Source organism: Lynx canadensis, chromosome D4 (genome assembly GCF_007474595.2).
Source record: "Lynx canadensis isolate LIC74 chromosome D4, mLynCan4.pri.v2, whole genome shotgun sequence".
NCBI lineage: Eukaryota > Metazoa > Chordata > Mammalia > Carnivora > Felidae > Lynx > Lynx canadensis.
The window spans coordinates 11695089-11719758 of NC_044315.2; the positions used below are offsets into that span (position 1 = coordinate 11695089).

The 24670-nt window shown below is 42.6% G+C and overlaps 1 protein-coding gene across 1 annotated transcript in view; it reads left to right on the top strand.

Annotated features, from left to right (window-relative positions):
- Positions 1–24670, top strand: part of TJP2 (tight junction protein 2) — a 76815-nt gene that overhangs the window by 21081 nt on the left and 31064 nt on the right. The window contains 5 exon segments of the mRNA XM_030293067.1: positions 15135–15188; positions 17538–17662; positions 19071–19173; positions 21377–21725; positions 21728–21958. Coding sequence (XP_030148927.1) covers positions 15135–15188; positions 17538–17662; positions 19071–19173; positions 21377–21725; positions 21728–21958 — 862 coding nt within the window.

Genomic DNA, 24670 nt, shown 5'->3' on the forward strand with positions numbered 1-24670 from the left:
TTCTCTCCTTCCTTCTAATCCTGGCAGTCACTGATCATTTTATCGTTTCGACAGTTTTACCTTTTCCAGAATGCCATATAGTTGGAATCGTACAGTATATAGCCTTGTTAGATTGGCTTTTTCCACTTAATAATATGCATTAAGTTTCTTCCATGTCCTTGCATGGCTTGATCCCTCATTTCTTTTTAATGCTGAATAATATTCCATTGTCTAGATGCATCACATGGAGTTATTCATCCATTCACCTACTGAAGGTCATTTTGGTTGCTTCCAAGTTTTGGTAATTCTCAATGAAGATGCTAAAAACATCTGTTTTTGTGTGGACATAAGTTTACAACTCCTTTGGGTAAATACCAAGGAACACGGTTGCTGGACTGTATGATAAGCGTATGTTTGGTTTTTAAGGAAACCGCCAAACCGTCTTCCAGAATGGCCGTACCGTTCTGCCTTCTCGCCACTTCCTACAGCTTCACAGCCTCACTGCATTTGATGTTGTCATTATTTCACATTTTGGCCCTTCTGATATGTGCAGTGGTATCTCATTATTCCGATTTGCATTTTCCTGATGACATACGGTATTATACATCTTTTCATATGCTTATTTGCCATCTGCAGATCTTCTTTGGTGGGGTGTCTGTGAAGGTGTTTGGCCTGTTTTTTAGTCAGGTAGTTTTCTTGTTGAGTTTTCAGAGTTTTTGTGTATATTTTGGATGATTGTTCTTTATCAGACATCTTTACAAGTATTTTCTCCTGGTCTTCAGTTAGTCTGTTCATTCTCTTGACATTACCATTCACAGAGCAGAAGTTTGTAATTAAAAAAAAAAAAAAGTTTTTAATGTTTATTTTTGAGAGAGAGAGAGAGAGGGAGACAGAATCCAAAGCAGGCTCTAGGCTCTGAGCCGTCAGCACAGAGCCCGATGTGGGGCTTGAACTCTTGGACTACAAGATCATGACATGAGCCAAAGTCAAATGCTTATTTACTTGAGCCACCCAGGCACCCCCAGAGATTTGTCATTTTAATGAAGTCTGGCTTATCAATTCTTTGTTTCAGGGCTCATCAGACCTTGTATTTTCATATGTAAAAAAGGGAGGAACTGGGTTTTTAGAAGGGTTAATGGTTAACAGCCATTAAACACTTAGCACATATTGTCTGGCACTTTGTGATGCTCAGTCAGTGATGATATGTTTTGGGTGCCCCTGTTTCCACATGTGTTCACAGAGGTACAGCCACAGGGAACTTATAACTTAGCTGGCTACTGCAAGAGCCAGGAATAAAGTCTGACCGGTTCCCTTCCTGCGCCCTCTCCTTCCGAAGTCACTGCAGAAGAGTTGCTGAGCCAGGTTGACTGAACCCAGGCCAACTACTTGGAAATGATCGTCAAGCTTCTCAGAGGGACTGGATCCATCTAGTGCCCAAGCAATAATACCATGCTTTTGTTTGTTTGTTTGTTTGTTTGTTTGTTTGAAGGCCAGGGAACTGACTGGTCACAGGTAGTTTCTGAAAGGCTCCATCAGTGTACAGGGGAAGAAGGCAACGTTCTTCATGGAAAGGATACAGGCTTTGTAGCCACACTGACCTGGGTTAGAATGTGTCCTCTGCCACCTTTTACTTGTATGAACTTGAGCAAGTTACTTTACTTCTCTGACTTGTTTTTTCTGTAGATGAGTCTAACAGTTATGATATTGATAATAGCTAAAAATGATGGAGCATTTTCTCTGTGTCAGGCACCACCCTGAGTTCTCTACATGCACTGTCTGATTAAATTCTCTCAACAACCCTAGAGAGGTGGGTGTTGTTACTTCTCTTGCTTTACAGATGGGAGAAACTGAGGCAAGGAGAAGTTAGGTAATTTGCCTAACTGGTGAAGCAGAAATTGGAAACCCCACTTTCTGATTTTGGAATGCTTGATGCATCCTTCTTAAAAAGAAACAAGCTTTTTTGAGATATAATTCACATGCCATACAATAAAAGTATACAATTCAGTGGTTCTTAATATACTCACAGAGTTGTGCAACCATCACCTTGTCAATTTTAGAACATCTTTATCAGCACAAAAAATAATTCACATATCCATTAGTTAAATCACTCCCATTTCTCCCTGAACTCTTATTCCTAGGCAACCACTGGTCTACTTTGGTCTCTAGATTTGCCTCTTCTGGACATTTTACATAAATGGAATTATATACAGTATTTGTCCTTTTACATCTATCTGGCTTCTTAAAATGTTTAAAAAATTTTTTTTAACTTTTATTTATTTTTGAAAGACACAGAGAGACAGAGCACAAGTGGGGGAGGGGCAGAGAGAGGGAGACAGAATCTGAAGCAGATTCCAGGCTCTGAGCTGTCAGCACAGCACCTGATGCAGTGCTGGAACTCACAAACTGTGAGATCATGACCTGAGCTGAAGTCGGATGCTTAACCGACTGAGCCACCAGGCGCCCCTCTTAAAATGTTTCCAAGGTTCACCCATGTTGTGGCATGTATTGGTGTTTCATTCCTTATTATGGCCCAATAATAGTCCATTGTGGGGATATCCCACATTTTGTTTACCCATTTATCAGTTGATGGTCATTTGGATTGTGTCCAGTTTTTTGCCGTTATAAATAATGCTGCTATGAACATCTGTGTACACATTTCTGTGTGGACATATACTTTGAATTCTCTTGGAATCCACAATATGTTCTTAACTACTGTGCTCTTCCGGAAAACAAAACAGGCAATTCTTACTTGGGAATGATCTCGTTATATTGTTGCCGCAGTGCCTTTGGTGGGTACCTTTATTGGGAGTGCTCATTCTGTGACGAATTAGCAAGGCTTTTACAAATACCGCTTCACTCAGTCCTCACAACATTTCAAATAGGGTAGATGTAGTGAGCCCTGTTTTACAGATGAGGCAGCTGAGCCTCACCAAGTAAACTGCTCAAGGTCACAGAACTTGTAGAATGTATAGGGAGCTAGCTTGGACCCAAGTGTGTGTGATGGCCCACCGCGCTCTCACTTCAGCATCATATGGCTGCCATTTTCAGGGGTATTTATGAATAAATAAACCTCCCACTCGAAAGCTTACTGGCCTGGATTTTACAGTCCTTTCCATGGGCGTTTTCTTCATTTCCCTGTATGAAATAGATAGTGATATACTTGTTTGTACCAAGGGGCAATGGAATTGAGTGTGTGCCCAAGGTCATGGGTGGGTTGGAAGGTCAGAGTCTTGGCTGGAAGTGCCTTTTAGAGTCTAGGTTCATTGCTTTTTGCATTTTAGCACAACTGCTTTCCAAACAACCGTTGCGTCCTCCCTGAGACATACTGTCATTGTCTCCCAATTCTTTAACGTAGACTGAAGGTTCCGGATGGGGTTCAAAAAACTTCAGTAACTCTAGTACCTTTCAGCATTGGGCCTGAGGTGTAATCCTATGAATTCTGATGACCTGTCAGAAATCCCTCTTGTACCTCGTGTGTATCACTTTCTTAACTGTGCACACTGTAAGGTGTGGCGTGAGTATACCGTGCCCACAGTTTAGTTGCTGCCCGTGAGCACTCACCTTGCACGGCTGTGAAGGGAGGGTGAGGAGCCGGTGACAGCCTTGTTACCACATTGGAAAATGAAATACTTGTGGGATAAACTATGAACGTTTTTTATTGGTAAACCAAAATTCATGTAAAGACTTGTTTATTAATTCACTGCTGACTGGTTTACTACTATAAGGAAGGGTTCACTTTGAAGAGACTACAGACAAGTGTCCCAGAGCCAAGGACTTGGTTTATAATGCTAAAAATTACACATCTTAGGAAGAGAGTGGAGCTCATTTTCTGCCTTTGCTGGGCAGAAATGATTCCTGCTTATTTGTTAGGTGTCCTGAAATTGTGCCTGGTGATTGGAATTTTTACTAAATCCTTCTTGATCGTTAACATAAGACCCTATTTCGTGGGGGAAGAGAGGGGTATGCTCTTTGTAATTGCCATTACCTCATCGCTCACCATGCTCCTGCCCCACATGGCCTTTTTTCTTCCTTGAACATAATGAGCTTCTGTCTCACCTCAGGGCATCTGTGCTTACTGTCCCCTCTCCTTGGAGAGTGGTTCAGATTTTCTTAAGATTAGTTCTTTCCGGTGTCACAGCCCATGGCACTTACTGCCGTCTGAGATTATAATATATGTTTACTTGTTTATTATTGTTTCTTTTTTTCATTAAAATCCTTTCTGTGAGGGAAGGACTCGGCTTGTATCCCCCCAGCACCGACACTGAGCCTTTATCTTCACCTGCTGTGGCAGTAGCAGAGTTGTTCCTGCTTACGTGTCTACTTCCTACTGACTATGGCCGCCTTGGGTAGTGACTCAGGGTAATTTTTCTTTCAGTCCCCAGGTTGCTGCTCAGTAAAGTTTTCTCAGATCTATGAATACAGAGCTTAGGAATCTTTGGGAAGGTAAATTCCTAAACTTGAGATCTTCTCCTAAAATGTCCTTTCGATGTCTCTGGTAGAACAGTTGTTAGGGAAAGCCTGCAGTGGTTCTGGTGGCCATTCCCTGTGGACTCCCCACCCCTTCCTTTTCAAGATCTTTGTGCTGTGCTATTCTTTTCATCATGCATAACCCTACCCCAGCCCCAATCCCATTCATTCTTCAGACCTCATCTCAGTGTGATTTGCTCATGGGAAACACACCTCTCCCCTCCATCCCCCATGAGATTAGGTGTTGGCTCTTGCTAACCTTCCTGAGGGCAATGCCGTATCTGTTATTCATTCAATTCAGTAATCTGTATGCCCAGTGCGGGGCTTGAACTCATGACCCCAGATCAAGAGTTGCATGTTCTTCCGACTGAGCCAGGCAGGTGCCCCTGGTGCCATATCTGTTTTAACCTTCATTTGATCCTCAGAGTCCATCCAGCAGGTTACACTTTGTAAACATATGCTGAGTGAATGAGTAAAGAATTAGTGATAATGTATTTGCATATCCATGTTCCACAGCAGCACTGTTCAGAATAGCCAAGAGGTGAGAGTAACCCAAGTGTTTATTCATCAGTGGATGACCGGATAAACAGAATGTGGTATACAGTGGAATATCATTCGGTCTTAAAAAGGAAAGAAATTCTGATGCACGCTACAAGAATGAACAGAGAACATTAGGTTAGTGAAGTACGTCCCAAACAAAAAGACAAATGCTGTAAGGCTTCACTTAGATGCCATACCTAGAGTAATCAAATTCAGAAACAGAAAGTAGAATGGTAGTTACCAGGGGCTGGGAGGAGGGGGCAGTGGAAGGTGGTTTAATGGTGTTGATTTCAGTTTTGCAAGATGAGTCTTGGAGACTGGATGTACAACACTGTGAAATATTTAACACCACTGAACTGTACAGTTAGAAATGATTAAGATGGTAATTTTATTACATATTTTTAAAAATACAATGAAAAGAATTAGGGCAGAAACTGTGACTTCTGGAAATCACTGTAGAAGAATCTGGAATTCCTAAGTGGTACAATGCCTGTGACTTCTGGGCAGTATGCATAAATTAAGGAAAGAAGTATTTATTTCCTTATCAGGGAAGCTCAAGTATTTTCGAAAGAATGGTCAGAGTCCAGGAGGGAGCTGCTTTGTGTCTCCCCTCCCTGCCTAGGTTCTTGTGCTTCTCTGCTTCTAGGACCCAGTGAGCCCTGGGGTGAGCCTGGCTGCTGTGCGGTGAGCCTGCCTTCACCCACACAGCCCAACTGAGTACTGAGCATTGTACTTCCTGCCCTTCTTGGTGTAAGATTTGAAGCAAACTTTTATTCATTTCCTACCCTGTTTTGCTGTTGTTGTTTTTTAAGTTTATTTATTTATTTTGAGACAGAGAAGCAGAGAGAGAGAGTGACAGACAGAATCCCAAGCAGCTTCCATGTGCCATCAGAGCAGAGCCCAATGCGAGGCTCGAACTCATGAACCATGAGATCATGACCGGATCCAAAATCAAGAGTTGGACGCTTAACCGGCGGAGCCACCCTGGCATCCCTCCTATTATGCTGTTCTAATGCTTATGAAGAACTTATTCTTGTAGAGTCCAAGGGAATGACCTGAACATTGTCATGCCTCTTTAGCACATGCCCTTTGTAGAGGTTGCCTCATTTCAGGCTGACAGTGGCCCTCTGAGGTATTATCCCATTTATTTATTTATTTACTTACTTACTTACTTACTTACTTTTTACTTATGAGAGAAAGAGAGTGCATGCAGGGGGAAGGGGCAGAGAGAGAGAGGGAGAGAGACAATCCCAAGCAGGCTCCATGCCTACCGTAGATAGCCTGACACAAGGCTGGATCCCACGTCTGTGAAATCTCGACCCAAGCTGAAATCAAGAGTTGGCCACTGAAACAACTGAGCCACACAGGCATCCTTCCCCATTTTCTAAAGGTGGAGACAGATTATCGAAGATCCCACAGCTTAAGTGACGGAACAAAGACCACTCCAGATCGTCTGCCTTTATAGCGCACATTCTTGCCTGTGCTTCAAGTTGCTTCCTGTATGGTCTCCATCTTGTGGTCCAGATTCGTCACACACCTTAACCCCAGACAGTTCAGATAGTGTACTCTTCACACTTATAAACTGCTTGGTCTGGTCCCTTAGTGTAACGTACATTAGAGTACCAAGAATGACTGGAACCCCAAGACCGTGCTTTTGAAATCCCAAACCCAACTTTGAAACCCCAGACATCCCATAAAGTCTCTGCTAGATGTTGAAAAACCTAAAATGTACTTTTCCACTCTCTCCCACCATTGGTAAAAACAAAGAAGGAAACAAATAATACGGCTCTTTGTTATTCTTTTATCTGCTAAACTTACAGAAAGATTAGGGAGAAGAGAAAACTCTACTGAGTGAACACTCTGTCCCCCAGTTGGCTCCCTGCTTCCTCTCGCCTCCAAGGATGTGAAACATCTTATCTTCAAGCCTTTAATTTCTATGTAACATTAGCAGTTCCATTCACCTGAAACGTTACCAGTTCATTTCTAGCCAGCTTATACCTTTTGTGTATGTGTGTATGGGAGGGTCTGTATAAATAAACCCTTCTCTAAATGTTCATTTCCAGAGTACTGCTCCAAAATGTCCTACTTGCTTAATAATTTCTACTTCGATAGTTACTCTGTATGTCTAACAAGAATATTTGCTCTGATTCTCTCCTTCCCTTGCGTGGGAGAAAGGAGGGAAAGAAAGCCCTTCAAGTGGTGTAAATCCAGACTGCTTTCTATTTTTCCTCACAAGTGGTGCTTTTCAAAGCGTTCCGGCGTCCCTGCTGTATGGATGTGTCACTGTGCGAGATGACAACAGGATTTGCTGGGAATGTGGGCCACTATTGTATCCGCCTTACGTAACCACGTGGAGTGGTGGCAATGGGTGAGCAGCCTGGGGTGTAGGCAGTGGCCTGGCCGATTAATCTCCAGAGGCCATGAAGACTGCTCAGGTCCTCCAGAGGATGTGGAGCCAGGCTGTTAAAAAGTTTGGGAGACTGAAAGGCCACGTGAGTCCCTCTGCAAGCTCTCCCTCTTTTCTTTCCCAGCCTTTCTTTGCGGGAAGTGGTTGGGGAGCAAAAGCTTTCGCACAGTGACTGCTTTCTCTTCGGATTTATTTGCCCTTCTGGCAGCTTTCAGTAACAAACTGTGACATGCAGCTTGTAGTCAATGGTGGGCTTTAGAAATACTTGCCTTATTTTTAGCAGACATGTGAAACTGATAGCCTCTTATGGGATTTATGAGTCAAATACTGCTGTCTTGCATGTTTTGGGAGTCTGCAAGTACGTTGTAGCTTCCTGGGAATGACTTAATATACTCCTCGTAGAAGATGTTTGTGTTTGGGGATTTATTTTGGGGTGAAACTTTTTGCTTCCTTATTCTGCAGAAATCTTTATTCTTATATCTAGGTTCTTCAGTTACAGGAAACAGTTTTTGACATGTTCTTTTCTTCCTCTCAGAGTTTTGAATGGCAAGTACTACTGTAGCATGTATGAATGTTTACTTTTATGGCTTGGGGTTTTTATCAGACAGCTCCCATAATTATGGGCTAAGTTTGAACAATCTGGGGTGTTGACTTGGGGTAGATAGACATGGGAGCCCTGTACCCCACTGCTCCCCCAGAGCTAGCTGATCTCTCCCTCACCTTCCTTCCATACACCTCTCAAATTATTGCCACCACCCTGTCTTTCCCGCCTCCGGTGGAAGTGATCACATTTTCTTCTGCTCTTTCACTTTGCAAAGTCTGGGCTTAAAAAATATTTGGTATAAGGTCCCTGTCCAGGAATTGGGTACACCTTGATGTTCACTCATATGCACCTACCCTATTTTTTATTTTATTTTTTTAAATGTTTATTTATTTTTGAGGGAGATTGGCACGAGCAGGGGAGGGGCAGAGATAGAGGAAGACAGAAGCGGGCTCTGTCCTGACAGCAGAGAGCCTGATGTGGGGCTTGAACTCATAAACTGTGAGATCATGACCTGAGCCGAAGTTGGATGCTTAACCAACTGAGCCACCCAGGCGTTCCTGCCCCCCTGTTTCTGAACTTGTGAAGCATGTGGTGCAGGTGCAGGAATTACAGATCTAAATCATAAAGCCTGGTAGTAAAACACATACCCAGGAGCCCATCATGCACATCCATGGAGCCTCATGGAGATGGACAGAAAGTCCTTTCTCACTGTGCCTCATCCCTGGCTCATTTCATCCTGTAGTTTGTGGTTTTCATTCCCTTGCTTTTCTTTTTTTTTTTTTTCTTCATAGTTTTACCACACACATGCATATGCATCCCTAAGGAAAAAATTAGTTTTGCTTTTTCTTTATTGTGGTAAAAAAAAACACAACAAACCCGCAGAACATAAAACTGAGCATCTTAACCATTCTTAAGTGCACAGTGCCATAGTATTGAATATATTCACGTTGTTGTGAAACACTGCTTTCTGAACTATATCAAAGTGATATCAGGCTCTGCACATTCTTCTAGATGTTTTTCACTCAGTGTTTTATTTGAGTTGCATCTGTGTGGCTCTAGTTTGTTTTCACTACTGTAGAATATCGCATTTTAATAATATATTATGATTTACTTGTCCATTCTGCTCTTGATATTAATTTGGGTTGTTTCCAGGTTTTGGCTTTTGAGAATGTTGCTGTGAATACTCTTTGTGTGTGTCCTTGTCACATATTCATACATTCCTCTTGGGCCTCTGCCCAGGAGAGAAATCACTGCATCATGGAATACGTGTATCTTTGGCTCTGATCCACGTAGGTAAAGCTCCTCAAGGCTAAGCAACGGCTGAATACTGACAGCAATTCTGGGATCTGTACACAGCCCGGCACAGGTTGGGTGGGGCCCGAGCCGAGTGGCCCAGTTTGAAATGAATGAGCTGAAGCCCTCAACTAAGCTGCTGTAAGCTGGCAGCCTGTCCCCTGGGGGATGTACCAGGAGAGGATACTCTGAGGACTGTGTGACTGTGAGGGGTGCTCTCTGTTTCCCAAAAGGTGTTTATAGAGATGAGGCGGGAAGACACTCAGTGATTTTCTTTTTGGGCACACCTGTTGTAAACACTCCACGGGCTCTGGTGGTTTTTATTCACCAGTGTATCCCGAGTGCCACAAATCATAGGCTTGGCACATAGTGGGTACTTAATAAATGTCTTTGAACGAATGAATAAATGAGGGAGTGAATGAATGAAGGGGCTTCTCTGAGACCTTCATAAAAAGTCCCAGTTCTGTGGACTAAATACACAGTTATGGTATATTTTAATAGCTTTCAAAAGAAATATTGAAATGTATTTTTACTTCAGGTTCCTCGTCTTTAAAAAATTAGATTTTAAATTCATCACTTGGTGTAACAGAACATATGTTCTTTTAAATACTATGTTTAAATAGTTAATAGTTTATGTCCCAACGCATTACCAATCCTAGGTAAAGAAGCCACTTACAATCTGATCAGTTCATACAAGTTGGTGAGATCTTTGGGCACGCGGCAAGGTCTGATTGATTAAAAATTTCAGTCAGTCCTGGGGCGCCTGGGTGGCTCAGCCGGTTAAGCATTCGATTTCAGCTCAGGTCATGATTTCATGGTCCGTGGGGCTGAGGCCCACGTCGGGCTCTGTGCTGACAGCTCAGAGGCTGGAGCCTGCTTCGGATTCAGTGTCTCCTCTCTCTCTGCCCTTCCCCTGCTTGCACTTTGTCTCTGTCTCTCTCTCTCTCTCAAAAATAAACGTTTAAAATAAGTTTTAAGAATTTAATTCAGTCCTGTTGGGGTGGCAGTGGTACGAATAGGGGTTTAATTCTCTTTCTGATAAATCTAATTTAAATTACCCCTGTGGGCAGCACAGGGGTAGATTAGATAGTATAATCTCATTATGGAATAGTGAATTTCAAAAGCCAGGTTCATTCTACCTTGGGCAATATTTTAAAAATAAAGTTTTGTGGCAACTCACTTATTTGGCTAAATGATAACAATTTTTAAATCCAAAACACACACACACACACACACACACACACACACCCCCCACATCTCTATCCATTCATCAGCTGATGGACATTTGGGCTCTCTCCATAGTTTGGCTATTGTTGATAATGGGTGCTATAAAGTTTGGGGCGCATGTACCCCCTTCAAATCTGTATTTTTATATCCTTTGGGTAAATACCTAATAGTGCAACTGCTGGATTGTAGGGTAGTTCTATTTTTAGTTTCTTGAGGAACCTCCATACTGTTCTCCAGAGCAGCTATACCAGTTTGCATTCCCACCAACAGTGATGTTTTCTCCTAATGTGTAGGGATATAGCTATATTGAAAGAGGAATTGGCATCTGTATTTATTTTACCACAACTTCCAGGTTAATTCACCCCGTTGAAATTTGCCAGCTTTGAGGTAGAGTCAAGTGTAAGAAGATGAACTTGGGGAGCATGCATGCTAGTAAAGTCATTTCTAGTTGGTAGGTGATTGGTTAAGGCCACATTGAAACCTGAAGGTATCAGGGCGTTAGGTGTTCTGTGGAAATGGAAAGAGAGGATCGAGATAATTCTAATCAACCAGGTTTCTGCTTACTATTTCCTTTTAAGAAAACTTTTTTTAAAATAGAAAACTTTATTAAAATCTTGGAAAACTTGCATTATACTGGCACACGTTGTAAATGCTGTTTTAAACACAGACTGCAACATTCCAGAGAGGAATGGTGGTGATAAAGCCCACCTAGCACACTAGACCTTATCGGCACTCAAGTTCCCAACCTGACCACCTGAAGGGTGCTGTCGAAGAGGCAGAGGGCCACTGACTGTAACAGAAAATTTCCTTTAAGAAAACTTTTAAGTAGTAGAAATCAGTGCTTTAACCACATTAACAAGTGATAAATAGACAGTGTACCCACTTCTTGGTTCATTGAAAAGAAAACCTTTTTGAGTGCCTACTCTGTGCACCCACTGCTGTTCTAGGAGAAAAGGGACGAAATGGAGTGAGTGAGATATAAAAATCTTACCTGAAAATCCACTTCCATTTTCTTTCAATTGATAAACAGTGGTCGGGGCGCCTGGGTGGCTCAGTTGGTTAAGTGTCCCACTTTGGCTCAGGTCATGATCTCAATGCTCATGAGTTCAAGCCCCACATCAGGCTCTATGCTGACAGCTCGGAGCCTAGAGCCTGCTTCAGATTCTGTCTCCCTCTTTCTGTCCCTCCCCTACTCATACTCTGTCTCTCTCTCAAAAGTAAATAAAATATTTTAATTAAAAAGAAAAAACAGTGGTCATGGTGAACAAACTTTTGTCACCATGTCAAAAGTCTTTGTCAAAAAGACGTATGGTCTTTTTTAATGTATACCTGTTTCAATGTGTTGTGCCTTCATTTAACCTAAACATAACCCCATTTTGGATGCTGATACCCATCCCTCCCCAGACCCCTGTCCTGCCACCATAGCACCTGGTCGTAGGTGTGCTGGTAGCATGCATCCTAGTTCTTGCCTGTTCCAGGACCATTTGTATTTTCTTTTTAACTCTAGAGGTGGTTTTTTTATTCTAGTTTTTAATCTAATAACTCTGATCTCTTTGAGCCAGATGGTATTAGCCATGGAAATGTCCTTTTAAAAGTGAGTACATAGTGGGAGGGTGAGCTAAAGGATTAGGACTTCCTCTCAATTTGACTAATCAGTTAGAGCTACTCAAGAGTAGGCTGGTTTACCTTCTGTACAAACAAAATTGCCTTTTCCTAAGCCCCTCTGCCAAAGGGAACAGATGATCTGCTCCAGTAGATCGGTTGATAGACTTGCCTTTTATGTTAAGCTGTGTTTTTCTCCCCAGTCAAGAGAGTTTGTTAACTGGGGAAAAAGGAAGCACATCATCTAGACATTTTTCAGTTCTTTACTCTCTCTCATATTAGTATCAGTGCAGGAATGGCAAATTTGATTTGAAAAAATTTTAATGTAAAACAACTAGTTTTCTTAAAATTATTTTAGTTTGTATATAAATACAGTAAGGCCTTTTATTTACGTATTTCTTTGTGTCCTTAGGTTTTAGATAGTCTCTTATTAAAAGACATAGAGCTTGATGGACCTTCCTGTTTTTTAAAAATTTTTTTAAACTTTATTTATTTTGAGAGAGAAAGCAAGCAGGGGAAGGGCAGAGAGAGAGAGAGAGAGAGAGAGAGAGAGAGAGAGAGAATCCAAAGCAGGCTCCATGCTGTCAGCTCAGAGCCCGATGCGGGGCTTCAATTTATGAACTGTGAGATCACGACCTAAGCTGAAACCAAGAGTTGGACGCTTAAGCGACTGAGCCACCCAGGCCTCCCTGGACCTTCTTGTGTGATTGTGATTACTCTTCTATATTCTTTCTATATTCTAGTTTGCATTTTACATTTGTGCTGTTTTTGTTTTTTTTTTTCTAAGTTTCCCCTTTTGCCTCCTTTGCCTTGTTTTGGATTGACTTGTTTTGTTGTTTGTTTTATTTTTACCTCTGCTATGTTGGAAGTTATGTACTGTCAGTATTCCTATCGTGGTTACCCCAGAAAATTTAACATGTAGATTTGACTCAGTGAAGTTTAAAATTAATCAGCAGTTTAACTCTGCTCCTGAATAAAACATTTAGAGTAATCTAATTATGTTCAAGTCTTCTGGATTTACATGTGTGTTGTTTATACTTTGGCTCTGTCTTATTTGTATTAAGTCTAACAGGTTATACATTATTATTGTAGTTGCATACAGCCAATATGTGCTCAGGCTTACTCATGTTCCTTCTTGTGTTTTGGGTCTTCCTTCTGGGATTATTTTCCTTCTTTCTCAAATATCCTTTGGAAATTGTTTTATTGCTGGTCTAGGGTACTAATCTGTCCCAGTTTTTATGTTTTCAAAAAATGTCTTTTATACCCTCTAAATCAACATGTATTGTTAAAAATATTCTGTTAATTTTGGGCTTCCATCATTGCTGTTTAGAAGTCACCTGTTACTCGGATTGTTCTTTTGTAGGTAATCTCTCAGGTCTAGACTGTTCTCAAGTCTTTATGTATTTTTTTCTGCCTTGAAATTACCATGTATTTAAAAGTGTTTTTTCCCCATCTCTACCACTCCCCCCCCCCCCCCATTTACTCTGCTTTTGATGTATTGGGCTTCCTGAACCTGAAAAATCTTTAATTCTGGAAGAGTCATTATCTCTTTGAGTACTGCATCTCTCCTGTACCCTTTCAGCATCTTGTTCAGGAAATCTAACCAGATACATTGTAAATAAGACTTCCTTGGTCTTAACTTTTCTTTCAGGATGTCTCACTTTTTAAATGCTTATTACTGTGTTCTGGATAATTTCTTCACATCTGTCTTCCAATTAATTACTCTTTTCAGGTGTGTACAGTATGTGGCTCACTCCACTGTTTATCTCAATTATATATTTTTATTTCTAAAATTTTTGTTTGCCTTTTTTCAGATTTCCTTGGTCATTTTTGATGTTCCCTTGTCCTTTCATTACATTTCCAATTTCCCCTTTTAATTTCTTATGATAAACATACATGTTATATCCACTTCTTTGAGTCTGTGATTGATATTCCCAGCATTTATAGTCTTTGGTCCTGCAGTTTCCTGTTTTAACTCTCACTCATGGTGACCCGCTTTGTGTGTGTGCGTTCAAATTGTCAACTTCTGTTCCTCAGATACTCATCTGGGGGATTCTCTGAAACCTGTGTTTAGTATGTTCCTTGGAGAGAATTTGCATTTGCCTCTGTGTCCCAGGGTGGTGCTCCCTTGCCTAACCACTTTTAGCAGGTTTTGAGGAGATGTGGTACTATCTGTAATAAGAATTTTAGTCTCAAACCTGTGTGAGTACAGGTCTGTTGGTAGGAATTCTCCAGGGAGATAGTTTTAGTTATTTCCGCTCTACTCAGAGCCAAGGAACATGCCCCTGCCATCTCCATCTGCCCGATGGAGTTTTTCCCCGACTACATCCACTTCCATCTAATCTCCCCCCTTTTTGGGTCCTACAGCTTATCTCTCTTCCCAGCCTTCTGTTGGAATGCCCGCTTCGATACTGGTTTATCTCTCTGGCTTTGAGCTTTCTTGGCATTTCTAGCCTTTAAGGATTTCTCCTCAAAGGCAGCCTGCATTTAATGGATTTATTATTAGTATTTTTAAACTGATAACGACTATTTTCAGGCTTTTCTGGACATTTATTTTGGAATACTGTCAGAAAGGAAGCCCCCATCTATTTATGCAGGCATTTTCATCTTGTAATTTACACTCAGCAGTACCCATGGAGAAAAGGCACTCTGACAAGGCCAGGGATTCCTTTAGACATAAGATTTGCCTAAGAGGTCATCTTTGATAGGAGGAGGGGAGAGTGACTTAAAAAAAAAAGAAGTAAGTATCTGTTTAAAACTCTAGATTTCTTTTTAAGGGATTTTATAATGACTGCTTTGGAGTAGTGGTAATAAAAAAGTTCAACACTTAATATTTCAATTTTTTAGGGTCTATCTCTTACTATGTATTTCATTACTTTTCATTTGTTAAGACTACCATTTGGTTGAAGGAGTGTTTGAAGATAGGTAACATAATGTTCCTAAAAAATATCAACTCCTTTTAGTGTGTAGAATGTGTAAGCTGGACTTTATATAAAGACATCTTGAATTACAGCTTTATTTCTAGCATTGAAATGTCTGTGGTTTAAACAAATTGGTTTTGCTGTTTGAAAACAGGCCCCAGGCATGGAAGAACTGATATGGGAACAGTACACTGTGACCCTACAAAAGGTGAGTGCTGCACAGTTCATATGTGCTACAGTCATATTCTCGAGCTCACGGGTCATGGATCCTATTCACTTTCGGCCACAGTGTTTCCCCCCTTAAGGTGGATGATGCATTGTAGCTGGCAGTAATTACTGCATTATCAAAGATTTGCACGCTATTATATTTTTTGGTTAAGGCCCGTGTAATCGAAAATTATAGAGGTTATTTAGTGTATTCACCTATAGCCAGACAGAACAGGTTATGAAGAAAGAGAAAAGGAGGGAAGAAATGGAAATAACCTCTACTATTTAAGGATGTTGAGGTAGCTTCTACAACTTCTATCTTTTTTATTATGACGTATTAAGTTCAAACTAAATTTTGAAACATTGGTTTGACAGAAGACATGGGTTATATTTCTTATCCCACTCATGATTAAAGGAGTTTTTTTTTTTAAGTTTATTTATTTTGAGAGAGACTGAGACAGCATGAGAGGGGGAAGGGCAGAGAGAGGGGGAGAGAGAGAATCCCAAGCAGGCTCCACGCTGCCAGTACAGAGCCCGATACAGAGCTGGAACCCACGAAGCTGCGAGACCACGACCTGAGCCGAAACCAAGAGCTGGACGATTAACCGACTGAGTCACCCAGGTGCCCCTGTCCAACTCATGATTATATCAGGAGGCACCGAGTTAATCAGATTTTTAAAAATCCTGCCCTCCTTCCCCATGGGACTGAAAGCCAACGTAAACCAGATAGAAAGGTATTTCACTTAATTTTTACGGCTTAATTTTTACGGTTGTTTCATGGGATTGCTCCTCTTGATTAAATGAGGTAATGCAGATGGCCTCTAGTACACGGAGTCCAGCACATAATGATTGCTTCATAAGTGTTAGTTCTAGTCCCTTTTACTCTCCTGACAGCAGATTCGAGGTGGGCATGATAGGTGTTAGCCCCACTTGAAACCAGCACAGCCACCAACAGTCTGTAAGTGATTTGTGTGCGGCTGGGCTGACCTGAGAAGCACTCGTGGTCCTGGGGTCTTATTCCATCAGCTGCCCTGGTCAGCATCTCTGTGACTTTTGTGGGCTCTGCTGGTCTTAGTCCTGCTCTGAATCCCTCCAGGCTCTGGATTGTAAGTTCCTAGAGGAGTTGTATGTTCCTCAGAGGGAGAGTTTTCCTTTAACCCTTAGAACTGTGAATTTTTCAAATCCTGACTTTAGTGAAAAGTTAGTTCCTGAATAAATGAATTAGTCCTGGTTGAAAAACACCCACGTCAGTGCTTAGGAGCTGAAACTTCCGGAGTTAAGTAACATGACATGGTTTCTTTGGATGAGTGCTTTCTCCCCTTGGGTCTTACTTCTCAACTCTGGTCATCTTCTGACTCTTCTCTGCGCCCTTCCACCAGCATTTCACATACCCCTTGAGTCGTGGGCCTCAAAGTGGCAACGATGAGAGACATTTTAAGTCTGGTATAGAGGACGGAGCTACCTCTGCATAAACCAACTACTAGGTGATGGTGCTGCCCAGTCCAAGGCCATGTAATCATGGGACAATCACCTAGCCTGTTTTGTGTTGGTCATTGTCACCAGTTGGCATAGTGGGTCCTATGTAGGAAAATGGGGGAAGACTTTCTTGTATTCTTGGAGTACATTTTTACGTAATCAGACCCTGATTTACAGTTATAGTCACATGCCCATATCATCTGCATGAAACTTTGGGAGCGTAGCTTTTTTAAACACTGAAATGAAAGGGTTATTTATGTATTATCCAGGTTCACTGTTTTACATTTCTAGACCAATTGTGAATGTAATTAGTCTGTATTTTCTGTCTTATATGTACACAGGAGTTTAATGTTTTGCTCTCTCATAACATCTTAAAACTGCTTATCTTCATATCTTCTCTTTAAAATCCATTTACTTCTTTTTTCACCCTATTAAAATGAAACCACCAGTTCACCTAACTTGGAAGTTAAAGTCATACTTTAAAAATAGGGTTTTCAGCACAGATTCAGTTGTGACTGAAACTCAGGCCAGGATATGAGAACAGGTATGATTGCTGATTTGAATAGCATATCCCTATTTGGACAGAAGATGTTATTTCCCATGGCAGCCCCTAGTGATAACTCCAGGCTGTTTTATCAGTCTTTTCCAGCTTTTACAAGACTGTTCCTTTTAGATAAGGATTTCCCTTTATAAACTTGTCAGCTAATCACGATGGTGCCTTATTTTGTCATTTGTGTCTGTGAGCCCTCTGCTCTTGAGCTGTCTCTGGTTATTGGTTTGACCTTTATTTTACTGAGTGCTTGTAATAAATCCCAAAAGCCACTTACAGAAGGATTTTTATTATTTTAATTTTTCTCTTAACTCCAATGAACAGGATTCCAAAAGAGGATTTGGAATAGCAGTGTCCGGAGGCAGAGACAATCCCCACTTTGAAAATGGAGAAACATCAATCGTCATTTCTGATGTGCTCCCCGGGGGGCCCGCTGATGGGCTGCTTCAGTGAGTGTCCTTGCACCCCAGCCCCTGCCCGCCCCACTGGTTGCTCCTAGACAGGGTATGCACTTAAAAAAACAAAACAAAACAAAACAAAAAAACCAAACTTGCATATATATATATATACAAGAATTGAGACCATAACATATCATGCTTTAACAATCCCTAAACCTTTAGAGGAAGGAGAGCAGTCATTTCCACAGGAAAAGAGTAATAACTATCACAACTATCATTTCTAGGCTTAGGAATCATTTCTGAATGTGGAGTACAAAATCAGCATGCTCTCCTCCCGGCCCCTAGCAACCCAACCAACACTTTATACTTATTTTACTTTCTATTCATTAAGGACTTAATGAGGATACTTTGGCTTAATGATGATCTGATTTGTGTTTTTTTTGTTTTGTTTTTTGAGAGAGAGAGTGCACACACAAGCAAGGGAGGGGGGGGAGAGAGGGCAGGAGGGGGGAGAGGGAGAGGGAGAGGGAGAGAGAGAGAGAGAGAGAGAGAGAGAGAGAGAGAGAGAGAGAATCTTAAGCAGGCTCCACGCTTAGCATAGAGCCCAATATGGGGCTCGATCTCACGACTTTGATATCGTGACCTGAGCCGAAATCAAGAGTCGGCCACTTTACTGACTGACGTACCCAGGCACCCCAATGATGCTCTGACTTATAAGAGGGATGTGGAAACTGGGAAAACTTACTACATGAAAACACAGGTTTTCCAAATGCCAGCCTTCTGTTCTGAAGAGATCATGCCATTTTTAAAAGAAACATATCTGAGTTCCCTCAGGACAGTTTCTTAGGTCAGAATCTAAAATTAATTATATGACTGTCTTGGCCAGAGAGCTCAAAAGTTTAGGATTTATTGGCATATCAAGTCTGTATATTCGTATCTAAGTAGTCTTTCATACAGAGAGCAGTGTAGGATTTAAAAAGTGATTTTGGGGATGAGGTAAGTAAGAGGGTTCTAATGACCTCAATATTTCCTTAATAACCTCAGGCAAACTCCTGACCTCCTCCCCTCCATAAAAACACAGGTGGATATAAACCTGCTCTGGGGGCTATCTTTAGACTTCCTGAAGCCCACCATGCACCGCGGGCAGGGAGGGCCTAATGCAGAAGTTCCTTTTGTGCCTAGACCTTGCCACTGCCTAGTGCCTCCCGGAGGGACCCTTTGGTATTGGTCCCCCACTGGCTTCCCATAGACAATGTCAAAAGTGGGCTGAGCGGCTTGTGGGTTCCTTCCTGGGAAGAGTTCAGATTGAGTTGACCGATTCGGCCTCAGGAGTCGTCAGACACTGAGCCTTTTAGTAAGCATTTTGGGTCAATTTGTTGCTTTTATGTGTTCCCAAATAAACGATTTACAGTGAATAGATGGGAGTTTTTCACATCTTCTTTTTATTTTTTGTTTGCAGAGAAAATGACAGGGTGGTCATGGTTAATGGCACCCCCATGGAGGATGTGCTCCATTCATTTGCTGTTCAGCAGCTGAGAAAAAGTGGGAAGATTGCCGCCATTGTAAGCTCTGGGTTTGCTTTTAGCTTGTCTCCGTAGCATCTTGTTTTGTATGATCAGAAGAAAATTACCACTTGCTTTTAAACACTTGACAGAATTTAGGGGCTGCTACTTCTTGTTGCCCCTGCTGTGGGGTGATGTTACGGATGATGTAAATATGTAAGTAGTCTCTCCCTGCCTTTTCCTCATGCTGCTAACTTCCAATGACTCTGGTATCTGAGTGAGTTTGCCTTAGGAACCAGGCTGGACAATCCTAAGAGAATTCCCTAGATTGAGAACACTTGTAAAACAGTATTAATTTGGAAAATAAATTTCTGCTCAAAAACCCTTTTGTAAAGGCCCACACAAGATCTGTTGTATCTTTTTTTAATTTTTTTTTAGTGTTTTTATTTATTTTTGAAGGAGAGAGAGAGAGACAGAGCAGGAGCGGGGGAGGAGCAGAGAGAGAGGGAGACACAGAATTCGAAGCAGGCTCCAGGCTCTGAGCTGTCAGCACAGAGCCCGATGCGGGGCTCGAACTCACGAGCCGTGAGATCATGACCTGAGCTGAAGCCAGACACTCAACCGACTGAGCCACCCAGGCGCCCCTAGATCTGCTGTATCTTAATAAACTACAGTTTCTTAGGAGATACTGGCGGTCTGTAGCATTCATTCATTTGCTCAGTCATTCATCAGCAGACGCTGGGTGAGCAGCAGCTATGAAGATGCCACCTGAGCCTGGAGCAGGGCTGTGCTTCAGGGAGTGCCTACTCGAGCCAGGCAAGTGGACACACGAAGCCAGAAGTGGAATATGGTGTGTTTAAGGACAGTGCTAGGGAGATGTACTGGGTATGTGGTATTTAATTTTTTTCCCAACTTCATATTATGAAATTTTTAAGCAAAAGAAAAGTTTCTAAGATTAGTGTAACGAACACTTCTATATCTTCTACAGTTTTGTTTTTTTTTTTCTTAATGTTTATTCTGAGAGAGAGAGAGTGTGCACACAGATGTGAGCAGGGGAGGGACGGGGAGAATCCCAGTCGGGCTCTGCCTGTCACAGAGCTGCTCTCAGCGCAGAGCCAGGAGAGGGGCTGGATCTCACAAACCGTGAGATCATGACCTGAGTTGAAATCAAGAGTCAGACGCTTAACTGCTTAAACACTGAGCCACCCAGGCACCCCTCTTTTACACTGTTAATATTCTGCCATCTTCACTTGAGTTCTTCTTTTTTAAAATGTTTATTTATTTATTTTGAGAGTGGGGGCACCCACGTGTGAGTGGGGGAGGGGCAGAGAGCCAGAATCCCAAGCAGGCTTCAGGCCCACAACCATGGGATCATGACCTGCGCTGAAATCAAGAATTGGACGCTTAACTGACTGAGTCACCCACGTGCCCCACTTGATTTTTCTTTCTCTCTCTCTTTTCCTTTTAAGTTTATTTTGAGAGAGCGCAAGTTGGGGAGGGACAAAGAGAAGGGGACACAGGACCTGAAGCAGGCTCTGTGTTGACACCGGACAGCCTGACCTGGGGCTCAAACTTCATGACCTGAATTGAAGTCCAATGCTTAACCGCCTGAGCCACCCAGGCGCCCCTCCACTTGATGTTCTTATGTATATAAACACGTATTTTCAGTAAACCATTTGAAGGAAAGCTGCAGATACGACAATGTCAATCCTACTTACTTCAGCATACATCTCCTAAATAAGGACATTGTTTTACATAACTATAACACTATGAGGAAATTAATGACTTTAAAGTATCATCTAATACCCAGTCCATATCCAAGAAGTTTCAATAGACTTTCTTCCCCATCAGGATTCCAATCAGGGCTCAGGCATTGCATTTGGTCATTAATCTCTTCAATGCCTTTTAATCTAGAAGGGTCCTTCTTTCTCTCTGCCCTCTCACTACGCTGTCCCCTCCCGCTCCATTACTGACACTGACTTTTGAATGAATTAGGCAGTTGTATCCAGAATGTTTCAATTTCTGGATTTTCATTTTCATAACTTAGTGATTTAAAGTCCCTTGATACCGTTCAGAACACTGAGTAGAAGCAGATTTTAGAGGCCCTGTGTTCAGAGTTATACTCATGGTCTTATTATACTCAAGGCTTAGTGAGTTGGCGGGGACAGAGTTTACTGAAGGAGAAGCAGGGCTGGGCTCTTAACCCTGCATTCTCTGTAACTGTGCTTGTCCTGCATCCCCCCTGCGTTTGCTTGACTGACAGGTGGTCAAGAGGCCCCGGAAGGTCCAGCTGGCCCCACCCCAGGGCAGCCCGTCTGTCGGTGAGGATGACCGCGCTTTTGACGTGATGGACGAGTTCGACGGCAGAAGTGCCCGCAGCGGGTACAGCGAGAGGAGCCGGCGCAGCAGCCACGGTGCGCGCAGCCGCAGCTGGGAGGACAGTCCGGAGAGGGGGCGGCCCCACGAGAGGGCACGGAGTCCCGAGCGTGAGCGCAGTCGCGGCCGCAGCCTGGAGCGGGGTTTGGACCACGACGACTATGGGCGGGGCCGAGAGCGCAGCCGCGGCCGCAGCCTGGAGCGGGGTTTGGACCACGACGACTATGGGCTGGGCCGGAGCGCAGCCGCGGCCGAAGCACAGACCGGGCCTACGACCGAGCTTACGACCGAGCCTACAGCCCGGAGGAGGAGTACGGCCGCAGGGCCCAGCCCGATGCCCGATACGCAGCGTCCCGGAGCCGCAGCCGTGAGCACTTGCACTCCTGCAGCCCCAGCCCTGAGCTGAGGGGGCGGCCGGACTCGGACAGGCCCATCGGGGTTCTTCTGGTGAAAAGCAAAGCAAATGAAGGTAGGCATGCTTGCTGAAGAAGAGCACTATTACAACAGCTCTTACGTGGCACTCACTGTGTGCCAAGCACTGACCCAGATGCTTTGCGCCAGCTGGCTCATTTCTTCCTCGTAACCACCGCATGTGGGAGTTACTTACATCTGCGTTATGTAGACAAGGAGACTGAGGCACAGAAAAGTTCATTAACTTGCACAAAGCTGTGTCACAATGGCAGAGCCCAGGCTGCAGAAATGTGGCTTTAAACTCCTAGGCAGGGGTTCTCAAAGCAGCCTATGCACCACCTGGACACTCGCAGTAAATGCAGATTCTCAGGCCCCAGCCCAGCCCCGCCGTGTTGAAACACGGAGAGAGACCAGAGTCTGTGTGTTAACAAGCTCTCCTGGTGAGCCTGGTGCAGCTTGAGTGGTGAAACCATGAGAGTAAATCAGACTCTAGCTGATCTTGAGCGTTTGCTCTGTGCCAGGCCTGCGCTGAATAAATAACTCTTAATCTCACCAGAGCCCTGTGTGGGTAGGTAGGAGACTTCACTCCTGTTGCCCAGTGGGGAGCATCGTGGTGCAGAGAAGTTTTGGTGTGCCCACAGATGAGGAGGGCCCTGGTCCAGCCTGCCTGTCCCACACTGCATTCCTTGGAGCACTTGCACATGGTTCAGCTCATCCAAAATTCACTAAAGCCCCACGTGGCAGTTAGAGAAGCCAGCAGTCCCTTAGTTAGGCGAGGATTGGAAACTTCAAGAAGGGAAGCGACTTGCCCACATCTTGAAGCCAGGAAGTGGTGAGCCAGAACACAAATTGCATCTCCTGGAAATAGGGAGATGATCAGAAACAAGTAGGTGGATGAACCAAGGCTTTAGAGCCAGTGCGGAGATGTTCCCTGCATTGGTTCTTGGTTCGACTTTTTAAATTACTTGTCATATATCTTTTATCTTCTGTTTGTTCTTTACTTCTCCTTCCAAGAGAAGAACAATGAAGAGCACCCAAGAATGCAAAGTTAACTTCTTGCCCTTTAGGTTGGGAGCTGACATTTCACATAGCCTGTCTGATGAGAGGGTTTGTTTTGTTTTTACTTCTAGTGGAGCACAAAGTGAGGTCTAGAACTAGGTGCCCATCGAAATACCTAAAGAATAACACAAGGATGTGAGTAATGTGCTATGCAGAGTCCAGTCCCAGAAACAGAGGAGTGAGTCGAGACTTTCCTATCTCTAAGGAATGCGCATCTTAGGAGGTTTAAGGATTCTACAGAATCTTTACAACCACTGGTAATGATATATTAATTTATCAACCTACAAGAATTATAGAGTAAAAAACCATCCTGCTCCCAGATTAAGACGATGGACTGGAGAATTTTAAGAAAGATGACCTGGCATGAGACCTCCCTCAGAGAGGCCTGATACACCTTCTATAGGACTGGTACTCCAGGTTCTTGAGTTACCCAAGGTAGTGCTTTTCAGACTTTTCCTTCTCTTTCTCTTCTTTGCCTCTTTCCCTTTCCTTTCCCTCCTCCTTCCCTTCCACGGCAGAAAGAACCACATCTTGCAAACAATCACGGATGCATCTTCATATCAAAAAACTTGAACAAACCTTTCATGGAACAGTACTTATTCTGTGTGATGCATTCTGAGAGGTTCCATTACATTTTAAAATACTGTTCATAACTTACTACATTGATTCAAGACTCACTAATGAATCTTGAAAAGATCTTGTCTGTAAGAGACGCCTAAGTCATGCCTGGTCTTAGTAATACTATCAAGGATAGAAGGGCTATGTCCCTTTGTTGAGACAGCATTTTATTCCTCCTAGGCCATTTGTTACTTAAACTTGGAATTCATTGGGGGGAAAAAGTTCCAATTTTTAAAAGATAATTTTGCTGTTTGTTAGGATTACACAATAATTTGGCTGTCACTGGCAAGAGTTGCATAAAAAACTAATCTTCAAAGAAATCTAACAGTAGGAAAGACCTATATTTGACTAATAAAAATATCCATTTGAATTGCCCCGTTGCATTTTCCTGGGCACCAGATAGCTTTGCTGGTACGTGTCTTAGAAGCTGGTCAACTCATTTTTTTCTCCATTTAAGAGATGCCCATAATACACCAATAACAACCTATTGCAACTGTACAGTAAGACTGCAGTTTTAAGAGGATAGAAGAATTGACACATGAGAAAACAAGTCATCACTCAAGCTGTCATAGCCTTCTGTGCTGGGCTGTGAGGCTGTTTAACCAACAAGGAACTGTCATCCATGAAAGAAGATGCTGCTTACCCTTATTCTTTCTCATCACCTTCCTAAAGGGGTGGAGATGGACCTCAACTTTTTGCAATTGTTGTCATAAGATCTGATGCTAACTCACTGTAAAGCACTTAAAATTTATTTTAGGGGACAAACCGGTAGTTGCCAGAGGGGAAGTGGGGGGTGGGGGGGGATGGCTGAGATAGGTGAAGGAGATCACTTACCATGTTGGGCACTGAGTAATTATAAAATTACTGAATCATTATATTGTACACCTGAAACTAATAGAACACTGTATGTTAATTATACTTGAAAAAAACTTATCTTTAAATCTACTTCATACTTTTTTAAATGGCAGGAAGTTACTTTGTTTTGAAATTGTAAGATTTTGAGTCCAGAACAATAACAATAAATTGAAGTGGCCTCTTTTTAAAACCTGCTGGGTTGTAGTTCCTAAAACAGCAAAAATTTATCCTTAAATTA